Here is a 12,176-nt window from a genome sequence, read left to right as displayed (position 1 = left end):
TGTGCTGGGGCTAGAAAGGCAGGGAGGAATTACTCTCACCTCCAAATACTTGAGGAGCTAGAATTGACTATTCCTGGATCCTAAACATTTTTACTTCAAGAATCAAATCAAGAGTCATACATTATCTTTCGAGTTGGTCTCTTTCTAATGTTATCTATCCACAATCCTATCTCTAATCAACCATGAGTAAAATAGCCCGAGGAAAGTTTACAGATGATGGAACCAAGATATTCCCTTGAGTATGTCGGCAGTGGCAGATTTGGTTCTTGTGTTTATGCCTGGTTGAGAAAGACAGAAGTCTACTTGGGGTGAAAAAAAGTGACCTATGGACTGAATTGTTACCTTTGTGTGGCACATTCCCTGTTTCTAGGGCAGCACCGGAGACAAAGAATGCATTTATTTTGTGGAAAGGGATAGGGGGCAGGGGAAGAAACAGAAACCAGAGGATTGTGCAATAATGGCATTTTCAAATCCCTCCAGAAAGTTTATGTTTCAAGTCCTTTGGAAAAGTGAAGCATAGCTGTTTAAAAAGAAGCAGTTTACTGAGGACCCCCGTCCCAGTTCTGCTGTGCTGGATTTTCCTCATTCCTAGGCGTTCTCATACCTTCAACCCCAGCTGTTGGGGCAGGTGGGCCACTGTGTCTGGACCCTGCCCCGGACAGGCCTATGCCTTTCCCAAGCAGAGACCGCAGGCCTCAAATAGCATCTAGGTGTCCAAATGGAAGAATGAGAACAAGGACGGGAGTGAAAAGAAACAGTTTGCTGAATCTCAGCAAAAGAAAATACAGTGATTTCTGTGTCATCTGCAAACCAGACTGGACTTGCCTTGTTGAAAATCATTCCCAAAACAAGCCCCTTCTTCGGATGGCCAGTGAAAGGGTGATATTAAATGCACAGTTTCATGAATTAAACATAATTGTGAGGCACAGATTTATCATGCAAAATAAAACATGCTTCTTATCCACCTAGGTGAGATGTAGTGCTGATTGGAAGCCTTTACATCCTGCTGCTGGCTTAATCATCTGCATGTTTTCCCTCGTGCCAGGGATGACTTGATAGGATATGGTTCAGAACTCTCTCTGCTGCTTAGTAAATCTTTTTGACTGAGCGAATGACCTTTTGTCTCTTTCCTGTCCTATATTGGAGCCTCGGGAATGATGGCCTGAACTCTCACCATCAACCTCCCACCAATGATGTCATCATTCTGTCCTTGCCATCCAACCCCCTGTGTCCCAAATGCCCTTACCCCTGCCCTGTGCTCACAACGCATCTTCATTCTATTGGCCTTTTGTCTTGGCTGTCTGGGTTCACTGTGTCCAGAACACTGTCAGCATTTGGCAAGGTAGAGGCCGAAAGAGAAGAGAGCAGTATGGTTAGTGGTTCAGAATTTGGACTTTGGAACCAGACATGTCTGGGCTGGCATCTTGCCTCCATATCTTTACTGTGTAATCTTAATATCAGGAACCTCAATTTTTTCACTTATGAAATGGGTATATAAGAACACAAGCCTCAGAGAGCCATGAGATTAAACAAGAACTTATGCCACAGAGTGCCTGTCTAGAATAAGCATTCAGTACACAATAGTTAAGAGGTGAGAGGCTTTCATAGAACATACGTACTCTTGCCTTTGAAGCCCCTTATTCCTTAAAAAATATTAAAAATTGTATTTTATGACTGTGTTGGCATAAAGATAGATATATTAACATATATTGAAACAGTTAAATTAACATATATTGAAACAGTTCTTCAACCTAAAATCTTATTTTTTTCCTTCTGTTCTGTAACTATTGTGAGCCCTGGGCACTGTGTGTCCCATGCCTAATAGGTAGGTCAGCCCTTGGGGAAGGATTTGTTTTGGAGATACTTCCCTTTACCTTTCCAGTATCATTAACTGTTTTCTGGAAGATTCAGGCCCTGCTGCCCCTCAGGACATTACTACCCTAATTCTTCTCCCTTCCCCCTTCTCTTTTCTCCTAACCACCCAAAAGGTCCACAGTGTGGAGCTCCCAACTCCTATAGTCTTACCCCCAGCCTTCTCTGTTTAAACCCTTGCCTTTATTCCCCACCATTCCCCTGATTAGGTCTTGTTCCCTTAGGACTTTATTCTTGTTCTGGTAAGTTGGCATTGAATTTTCTCATAAACTGTTTCTCCTTGGGGTATTATTGACTGTATTTTCTCCTCTGTTGCTTCTGGAATATTTGCATCTTGAGAGACTCTATAATATAATTCAAACCCATGTATCTAATGGAAGAATTTTAGTCCAGCAAAGGAGATATTTCAAAGCAAAAAGTGATCCCTGAGAATCATTTAGATTGTATGGTGCTGGTGCCGGTAGCTTGGTGCCTACTGCATGTAGACGTTCAGTGGGCCTCGGTGTTATAACTAGTTTAGAAACTTCTAGAAGGTAGGGCACAGCCTATCCCCAAAATTCTCTTGGTAAAGTATCATGCCCAGTGAAATTCTGATGGGTGTCTTTTATCCTAATGTAATCACACGTGACTTCTTCTGTCCCCCATCTTAAGGAATCCCTCCAGCTGTGCTTGGGGGTGACCTTACACTACCACATATAGTGCCTGGAACCCAAACTTCCCTCCTTTATTGCTTGTTATTTTCTGGCTTTGGGTAGGATAATGATCTCAGAGATAATCCCATTTATAAAGGAGAGGAAAACTATGGCCCAGAAAAGTAGAGTATTTTTCCTAAAGTAACAAAGCAACTTAATGGAAGAATCAGGACGAGATCCCTGGCTTCCTGAAGACACAGGTGTGGGTACCATTTACCTGTGTCAGGGCCTAGGGTGTCACTTACTACAGAGCACAGGCTGTGCAGTCGGAATGCCTGGTTTGATTCCTGACTTCGTTGCTTACTCTGTCTGTCCTTTGAAAAGATACTCAATCTCTAAACCTGTTTTCTCATCTGCAAAATGGGGGAGGGGAAGAAATAATATCAACTTTATAGAGTTGTGAAGATTCTGAGAGTTGTGAGAATTAAATAAGATTATTCACATAAAGTGCTTAGTACAACATCTCACGCTCAGGCCTTCAATAAATGACTCATTATTATACAATTATCACTAATTCTATTACTGTCTCTACACTCCTCATGGCCTAAAGAAAGTGTGACTGCTGTTTCCCAGAGCGCGTACTGCACTGCCCAGGGAGTGGCCAGAGCAGTGAGAGAATCTGGCTGAACAGGTTTTTTCAAAGCAGTGGAAAATAAATCAAAGGTGATAACCCAAATTTAGAAAAAGAATGTACTCCTTTGTCTGTTCTTTCCTAGTTGTGAAAGAACCTTCAAAATGCAATTTATGCTGAAATAAATCAGAAGCAACATGGCTGACACTCTCTGGTCTGTGTTCTTCCTGACCCCATGAGGGTAGACAGTGGTGACTTTGAGTTTCTGCTGAATGTGGTGATAGCTGACCGTGTTCTGTGATGATGTCTACACCAGTGAGTGAACAAGATTAGGAGTCAGCAAATCATGCAGAGACAGCAGAGATGCGGGGAGAGGGGAAGCTTCACACCCAGGTACAAAGCATGCCCAGCCCCTTGCTGCAAATTGTTCGTCACTAAATGTGATCTCAGGGAACTTGGTTAGAACTTTTGGTTGAAAGTAACAGACACCCAATTTGTATTAGCTTAAGCAACAGGGAAATTCATTATCATGATTCCATAGTGTATCAGAGAAAACAAGCAGAGATGCAGAGCTGACCTGGGATTGGAAACAAGCTCCTGAATGATATTAAACATGTGTCTCTCCTCTGCTTCATTTTTCTCTCTTTCTACAGATGTGCTTCCTCTATGGCTCTAGTTAACATAATGGAACAACAGCTCACAAGTTTTGTAGATGCAGCCACCTAAAGAGAGCCTGGTCTCACTTTCTCCAAATCCAAAATTCCCATGGAAGGGAGTAATCGCCCTGCCTTGGGTTCAGATTCCTTTCTCTGATTACCAATCATCAATGATACAGGTTATAATCTGTTGTACCAACATGGCATATTCACCATAACTATTTACCATCTGTGAGTGAGCAAAACTACAGATAAGGGATGACTGAAACAAGTACTGATGAGCCAGATGATAAAAAGCAGATTTCCACCCCCACCCCCAGCTCTATACTGCATCCTGGCTGTTCTCATATTCCTCATCCTTGTACCTGAAATCTAGGATGTCTCTGTAGTTACTGCCCCTGGCCCCTTCATGCTAGGTTGACCCTAGCCCTAAACAAGTTAATTAGAGCGTGGTAGAGTGTAAATGACATGGGCTTTAGAACCACACAAACCTTGAGTTAAAGCCCACTTGCTAGCTGTGTGACCCTGGGCAAGTTACTTAGCCTGTTTGAGTATTGGTTTCCTTATTTATAAATTAAGGGTAATAATACCTTTCTAATGGGATTTATGTGCAGATGAAGGGCAATAAAGTAACCATATTCAAGTGTTCGGTATGTAATACATACTCAGTTATGTTAATTTCCTTTTCTTGATTAGTCTACCTAGAAATCTTCAGGCAGGTGAGAGAGTAGCCATAAGTGAGAAGACAAGAAAGGAGAAGTGATCGAATTTTCTATCTAGGAAATGTCTTCTTTGCCTCAGGTATTTTACAGTTATGCTGAGCAAACACTGAATAATTTCAGTGGGTCTGCAGCACTGAGAAAGCCACACTTTGATAGATATGGTCTCTCACTTCAGAGACAAATCAGCAAGGATATGAGGATGAATGATGAATGTTTTATGTTTCTTTTTAATTTATGAGTGTGATTATATGGCTCTTAAGTCTTTCTCTGTAAATTTTAAGGCTCATAAAGTATAATCTGATTGCTAGGTTGTGAATGAAGTGCTTTAACATTCATGAAAAGCTTCAACATATTGCTGTTTAGAGACATGCTCCCCTTTCAGAATGTAGTAAGCCACACTTTTTCTATAAATTGTTGTTTATTGAGTTGTTACTGTAACAGGCACTTTCTAAACTTTTATATGCATTATCTCATCCCTTCCTGTGAGTTAAGTGCTATCGTCCCCATTTTCTGGATTAAAAAATTGAGGCTCAGGTAAGTTGCCGAGGTCACATAGCATCCGGTGACAGAATTGGCACTTGAGCTCAGTTTAGTCTGCTTCCAGAGCCTAAGCAATTAACACTTCCGTTTTGGTAATCAGATTTAGATATAGAAAACAGAAGAAATGAATTCCCAGGAAAATCGGTGCTTAAAGTATCTCATATTAGAAATGATCATCTCATGGCTTTTGTGTGTCCACTTAAGGTTGCTACATAGGCTTTGATGCAAAGCAGTGGAATTATAGGAAGAAAAATAGATGAACAATAATAGAATATCTCTTTAGACCTGAGAACTATTCTAATTACTTACTTAGAGGATAATAGTGATGAAGGGGTTGGGTCTGTGAAAAAAAAAAGAAACTAGAGGTTTGGTCCCAGCTTTAGACTTGTGAGTGTTTTCTATCTTGCTTAAAATTGTGCACACTCTGATCATCTGTAGCTGCAAGGGGTTGTGTGTGCATGCATGTGGAATATTTTGGCCTGCTCCAGAAAATAACAGTGCTTTAATCTTAGGTACTGTGAATAACTTCTTATGATATTTGAAGGAATCTTTATCCATTGACCTATGAACCACTCATGGGAACCATTGATCTCTAACCTAATTGACCTGCTCCTCCAAAAATATTTTATTTTGTTTTGTTTGTGCTACTGCGAGTTTCATTATATTCCAGACTGTGCTTCATTTGTGCTTTCTTTGTGCCTTTTTTTAAAAAACAAACAAACAAACAAACAAAACTGAATCTTGTGTATAAATAGAAGAAACATTTAAATATCACATCACTTTTTATTAGAAGCATAATTGGATTAATTTCTCTTATTTTTCCTTTTTGTTCCCTTCTGTCTTTCAGCTCCAGGGTTCCTTGAAAAGAAAACAGGTAGTTAACCTATCTCCTGCCAACAGCAAGCGACCCAATGGCTTTGTGGACAACTCATTTCTTGATATCAAAAGAATTCGTGTTGGGGAGAATCTCACTGCAGGACAAGTTGGCCTCCAAATAAACAATGGACAAAGTCAGATTATGTCAGGAACCTTGCCTATGAGCCAAGCACCCCTGCGAAAGACTAATACTCTGCCATCCCATACACATTCTCCTGGCAATGGCCTGTTTAACATGGGCTTAAAGGAGGTAAAGAAGGAGCCAGGAGAGACTCTGTCTTGCAGTAAGCACATGGATGGCCAAATGACCCAAGAGAATATTTTTCCTAATAGGTATGGAGACGACCCTGGAGAACAACTGATGGATCCTGAGCTGCAGGAACTCTTCAATGAACTGACCAACATATCTGTGCCTCCCATGAGTGACCTTGAACTGGAGAACATGATCAATGCCACCATAAAGCAAGATGACCCATTTAACATTGACTTGGGTCAGCAAAGCCAGAGGAGCACACCTAGGCCCTCCTTACCCATGGAGAAAATAGTGATCAAAAGTGAATACTCACCAGGCCTGACTCAAGGCCCCTCAGGCTCTCCTCAGCTGAGGCCCCCATCAGCTGGCCCTGCATTCTCCATGGCCAACTCTGCCCTCTCCACTTCGTCTCCAATCCCTTCAGTCCCTCAGAGCCAGGCTCAGCCTCAGACAGGCTCAGGAGCAAGTCGGGCCCTGCCAAGCTGGCAAGAAGTATCCCATGCCCAGCAGCTCAAACAGATAGCTGCCAATCGTCAGCAGCATGCCCGGATGCAGCAGCACCAGCAGCAGCACCAGCCTACCAACTGGTCAGCCTTGCCCTCTTCTGCTGGACCATCACCAGGCCCATTTGGGCAGGAGAAAATCCCCAGCCCTTCTTTTGGTCAGCAGACATTCAGCCCACAGAGCTCCCCCATGTCTGGGGTAGCTGGCGGCAGCAGCCAGTCGAAAGTAATGGCTAACTACATGTACAAGGCTGGCCCCTCAGCCCAGGGTGGGCACCTGGATGTGCTCATGCAGCAAAAGCCTCAGGATCTCAGTCGAAGTTTTATTAACAACCCGCACCCAGCCATGGAGCCCCGTCAGGGCAACACCAAGCCTTTGTTTCATTTTAACTCAGATCAAGCAAACCAGCAGATGCCTTCTGTTTTGCCTTCTCAGAACAAGCCTTCTCTCCTACACTACACCCAGCAGCAGCAGCAGCAGCAGCAGCAGCAGCAGCAGCAGCAGCAACAACAACAACAGCAACAGCAGCAGCAGCAACAGCAACAGCAACAGCAGAGTTCAATTTCAGCTCAACAACAGCAACAGCAACAGCAGCAGAGCTCGATTTCAGCCCAACAACAACAGCAGCAGCAGCAACAACAACAACAACAACAACAGCAACAACAGCAGCAGCAGCAGCAACAACCATCTTCTCAGCCCGCCCAATCTCTACCAAGCCAGCCTTTGCTAAGGTCACCTTTGCCACTTCAGCAAAAGCTCCTACTTCAGCAAATGCAGAATCAGCCCATCACAGGAATGGGATACCAAGTCTCCCAACAACAGAGACAGGTAAGGGTTCTACTACTCCAAATACAGAGTTCCCAGAGACCATTTAGCTTGATCTTTATGTTTTGGTTACCATTTTACCATTATGTTTGTACTGGGACAAGATCAAGACCAAAGACAGTAGTGGTCTTGATGGAGTCATATGAAGACCTCATAAAGCCTGGTTCGTTGGGGGCATCTAGAGGCAAGGGCTAGTACTTCCTTGTAGAGCATTAGTGTCATTGTGATCTGTAATGATCAAAGGTTCTTGCTCACTCAGAATAGAGCATTATAATGTATGCTGTTAGTGACATATCCAGTTGTCAATCAGATGGTCATTTATCCAAGCAGTAAATTAGTCATTAAGTCAATGTGCACTTGCTGAGTACCTACCATGTGCAAGATGTTGTAATTATGCTGAGAATTGGAATGAAGCCAGAGGTGGGATTGAGTATTAAATGACTGATCTACACCTGCACCAACCAACTGGAATATCTAAATGCCCAACCCATCATAATGATCCTGTGATGACTCCCTGTGATGCATGTGGACTGAATATCAGCCTGAAATAAAACATGATCCCTGTCTGCAAGCACAGTAAGGAAATGGAGACAGGATTTTTCGACTACCATTTCAATGCTAGGTAGAAAGGATAATGATATGAGAGCACAGAGTTTTGGTATCTGACCCAGCAAAGGGAAATCAGGGAAGGCTTCTGGAAAAATAATGTCTGAGTTAAGTGTTAAAGGATGAAATCATCACGACTACAGAGAAAAAAATCTCTGGTTACCTTATGTCCTTTGGTTTACATAAAACAGAGGTTGATTCCGCCCCAAATATGAACAATATGAAGACATAACTCTGTCCCTCTAGAGCACATATTGATGAGTTAGTCCTGATCCCCAGGGAACTTGAAAGAAAAAACTCTTCCTGGAAGGAAGGAAGGAACTTTGAATATTGCTTTGTACGTGTAATTTGACAGGTCTACATTATCTGTCTAAGCACAAAGATTGCACATTATATGTCAGAACATTATCTCAGGACAGTGTGATAGTGCAGAGCCTAATTTCAATAACATTCCTAGAGTATTTTTCGTGGCTACTGCCCAGAAAAGAATGCCACAAACACCACAAACTCTGTCCAAGCTAACCTTTGCCCTAGATGTTGGCCAAGAGAACACTCGACTCAATGAGGATTCAAAAGTTATGCACTAAGACAGCTTTCAGCTCTTTTCTACTTACGTGGGTTTTTAAAAAATTATAGATTATGGAGAATGAACTTGGAGTAGAGACATACATATACCCTTTTTTTTTTTTTTTTTTTTTTTTTACAAAATTTCTTTTTTAACCCATGCAATTTTAGGGGCATTTAAAAACAAGTCATAGAACTATTTTCTAATGCTATAGGTAGGCACTTTGATTTGGATGAATGTAGGTTCAAATTCTTACTCTGACAGTCCTAGCTGTGTCACCTCAGGGGACTCACTGAACTTCTCTAAGCCTATTTCCTCACCTATCAATAGGAGTGAAAAGAAAATCTCCTAGGAGTGTATTGAAAATAAAATGAGGAAATTATCAGCTCAGAATCTAGAATAAGGTGATTACTATTATGATTATGGAAAGAGTCATAAATCACCAAAATGTTATTTTGAAATAAGCACTGCTATTATATAGGAGAGGCATTGGAGTAAATCCCAAATTCTAACATAAACAGTATTATGGAAATGAAAGAAAATTATCCCTGATTTTTCCACTATCCAGCAGCTTGAGTGTATTGCAATTTACCCTTTCTAGGCCCAGACTTCTGACCATAAAAATGGAAATTATAAATAATGAGATACAATGAGTTAGCGTTTATAACCGGCGTGACTTCTGCCTCCCTTACTTGTGGCATTTTATTTCATCCATATGAAGGAAATGCCATTATTTCCATGTTACAGGTAAGAGAATTGAGGCACAGAGAGGTTCAATAGCTTTCCCAAGTTAACACAGATAATGAGTAGCAGCTGCGGGATTCTGATGATCTACTCTGAAGCCTATACTTTTAGCCACTAGGATCTACAGCTCACAGGTGGCATTTGCTGGAATCCTTATAGACCACTGTGGAATTCTTAAAAAGAATATTCTTCTAATGTTGAGCCCTACTTACATAATCTACATAGTAGATTAAGTCCTTTGGAATAAAAACATATTCTAAATGTCTATTCTTTAGAGATGCTAAAGAAATTTTATACACACACACATCTGTGTGACTATTAGCCTTCTTGAGGGTAAACATTATGGAGTTAACCAAAATAAACAATTTACAACAGGAGATAGATAGATAGATAGATAGATAGATAGATAGATAGATAGATAGATAGATTTTTTTTTGGTGGGGGGGGATGGAGTCTCGCTCTGTCATCCAGGCTGGAGTGCAGTGGCTTGATCTCAGCTCACTGCAACCTCCACTTCCCAGGTTCAAGCGATTCTCCTGCCTCAGCCTCCTGAGTAGCTCGGATCACAGGCAGGCACCACCACGCCTGGCTAATTTTTGTATTTTTAGTAGAGATGGGATTTCACCAAGTTGGCCATGCTGGTCTAGAACTCCTGAGCTAGTGATCCGCCTTCCTTGGCCTCCCAAAGTGCTGGGACTACAGGCGTGAGCCACCGCATGGAAATATATATCTTTGGTGCCCCATCAGTCCTTTTCTGGGAGCCTCCCTGCCACCTCCAACATCCTCTGGCCTGTTTCCAGACATACTGCTGATATCAGCAACTATAAACCATATTCCTGACCTCTTAGTCCCCACTCAAGTTTCTAGGACCGAAGCCCACCAATGGGTGCTGATGGCCAAATCAACAAACATCTTCCAATGCCTCAGATAATCTTTTACATTCTCCTAGGGCGTATGACACATATGATACAGAGTTAATTTTCATCTCTTCCAGAAGGCCCTTAAAAAGTGGTGGAAATGTGGCAGCATTTCAGGTTAAGGGCTTCTCTTCTAATTGGGGAGTAGCCACCCATTTAAAGTTTTATCCCAGCTTTATAGACTGAACCACATTGTCCCTTCCAGATCAATAATTCTATAACACATGATCCCAAAATCATGTGACTGAGTTTTAAGCAAGTATACTACAGCTGTGTAGTCAAGTAAGTATTGCTCTTTGGAAAGTATTCACATTTAGGAGGGAAGTGTACACATTCTGATAATGATGCTATAGTTCAATACAGCTATAGAATTTTCTCTGGGGATTGTCTCTAGGGCTTATAACACATTTGGTAGACTATCACCAACGCAGTAACATTCATCCTATCGGGGCAATTTTTGCAAACAGTCAAGCCGGGTAATGCTGCTTTGGGTCAAAACCAAGGGATAACTGTGGTGTGACAAGCCTGCATTGCAAGTGTGGTGTGTGAGCTTTCTCTGAAGGCAGTTAAAGAAAGTGAGCTCCTTCTCAAGATGTTAATTTTTGAGGAGCAACTTTTATTTTATATACATACTTCTAAGGTTCTTCTGATTCTCATTGTCTCATCAGTGTGTTGGCATGTATTCTCAACTCAGAGAGAGTAGTTTTAAATCTTCCATCTATAATAGACAGAACAAATGTCTATTCTCATTCCAGAACAGCTAAATCTCTGTTACTGATGACCAAAGTCATGGGTAGGGTGGGGGATTTGGAATTAAGCAACTCTTAAATTTCTCAACTAAAATATCCTAAAGGAAACCACTAGTCATGTATTTTTTTTTTTTCTGCTTGTCATACTCACTTTGTGTCAAACATAGGACAATTTACTATGGGATTTGTTACTTGAAGCTCTTTAGCCTGGTGGAAATGTTGGTTCTCTGCTACAAATTGGTAGACTAAATTTGTTGATCAGTTGCTTGCAGTCTACCTCATAGATGTGCAAAGGTGACCTTCCCTTTACCTGTCAGAACTCTGAACCCAGACAGATCCACATTTGCAGCTACAGACTGAATGTGGGCAATTCCTATGCCCCTTCCCTTTTACTGTGTACCTACCTCTATTTTCCTACAGGTAAATGATTTCCTGAGAGATGGATGCAGTGTAATAAAATTGTTCAATAAATCCTTATTGCTCTATGCTTGGGGTGGTTTTAAGTAATCTCTTCTTCAGAGACTGGGAGAACAAACGCTATTTGGTGTTTTACAAAATGTCTACAGCAGACTCTTGTCTTGCTAATATTTGTAGCTTGGCACATGGAGATACCTCTTGGCTATAATTTTCTTCCCTTCCTGATTTGAGGATTATGGGAGAGGGCAAGATGGGGATGCAATGCATGCATTTCTGATTTATCTTCAAGTCAGTGAACACTTATTTAAGTTGTGAAAGAGTTATTGGCTGATCAGGACTCATGAGGGTTTAAGCCAAAAGCGTTTACCTCTTGAACCAAAAAGTGATCTTTTTCAGAGCTATATAATCAGTCACTTAAAAGTGTGAATTTTTTTCTAACATTGGATCCATGCAACTCAAGTGGATTCTATATTTGGTTTAGAATTCTCCCATATTTAAAACTTCTTGGAGGGAAGGCAGCCAGTGAATGGATGGTTTGTTATGACTGAAACATAAATTTGTACATTGCCTCCTTAGTTTAAAGCCAAGCTCCTCAATCATATATTAATAACTTTACCCTACTCTCTCTTCCTAGCCAAGCTTATCCTTCACTACGCCATATCAACCC

The 12,176-nt window shown here is 41.5% G+C and overlaps 1 protein-coding gene across 4 annotated transcripts in view; it reads left to right on the top strand.

Annotated features, from left to right (window-relative positions):
- The window catches only part of MAML2 (mastermind like transcriptional coactivator 2), a 376,376-nt gene that overhangs the window by 248,586 nt on the left and 115,614 nt on the right, over window positions 1–12,176 (top strand). For all 4 annotated transcript variants that reach the window (XM_030917578.1, XM_010375429.2, XM_030917576.1 and 1 more), the window contains one exon: window positions 5,901–7,514. In XM_030917578.1, the coding sequence (XP_030773438.1) occupies window positions 6,072–7,514 (1,443 nt within the window). In that variant the 5' untranslated portion in view covers window positions 5,901–6,071. The remainder of the gene's footprint in view (window positions 1–5,900; window positions 7,515–12,176) is intronic.

The sequence above is a fragment of the Rhinopithecus roxellana genome, chromosome 15 (genome assembly GCF_007565055.1).
Source record: "Rhinopithecus roxellana isolate Shanxi Qingling chromosome 15, ASM756505v1, whole genome shotgun sequence".
In the NCBI taxonomy this organism is placed as follows: domain Eukaryota; kingdom Metazoa; phylum Chordata; class Mammalia; order Primates; family Cercopithecidae; genus Rhinopithecus; species Rhinopithecus roxellana.
Note: the sequence above shows the minus strand (reverse complement) of the source record. Positions and strands in the feature narration are given on the sequence as shown.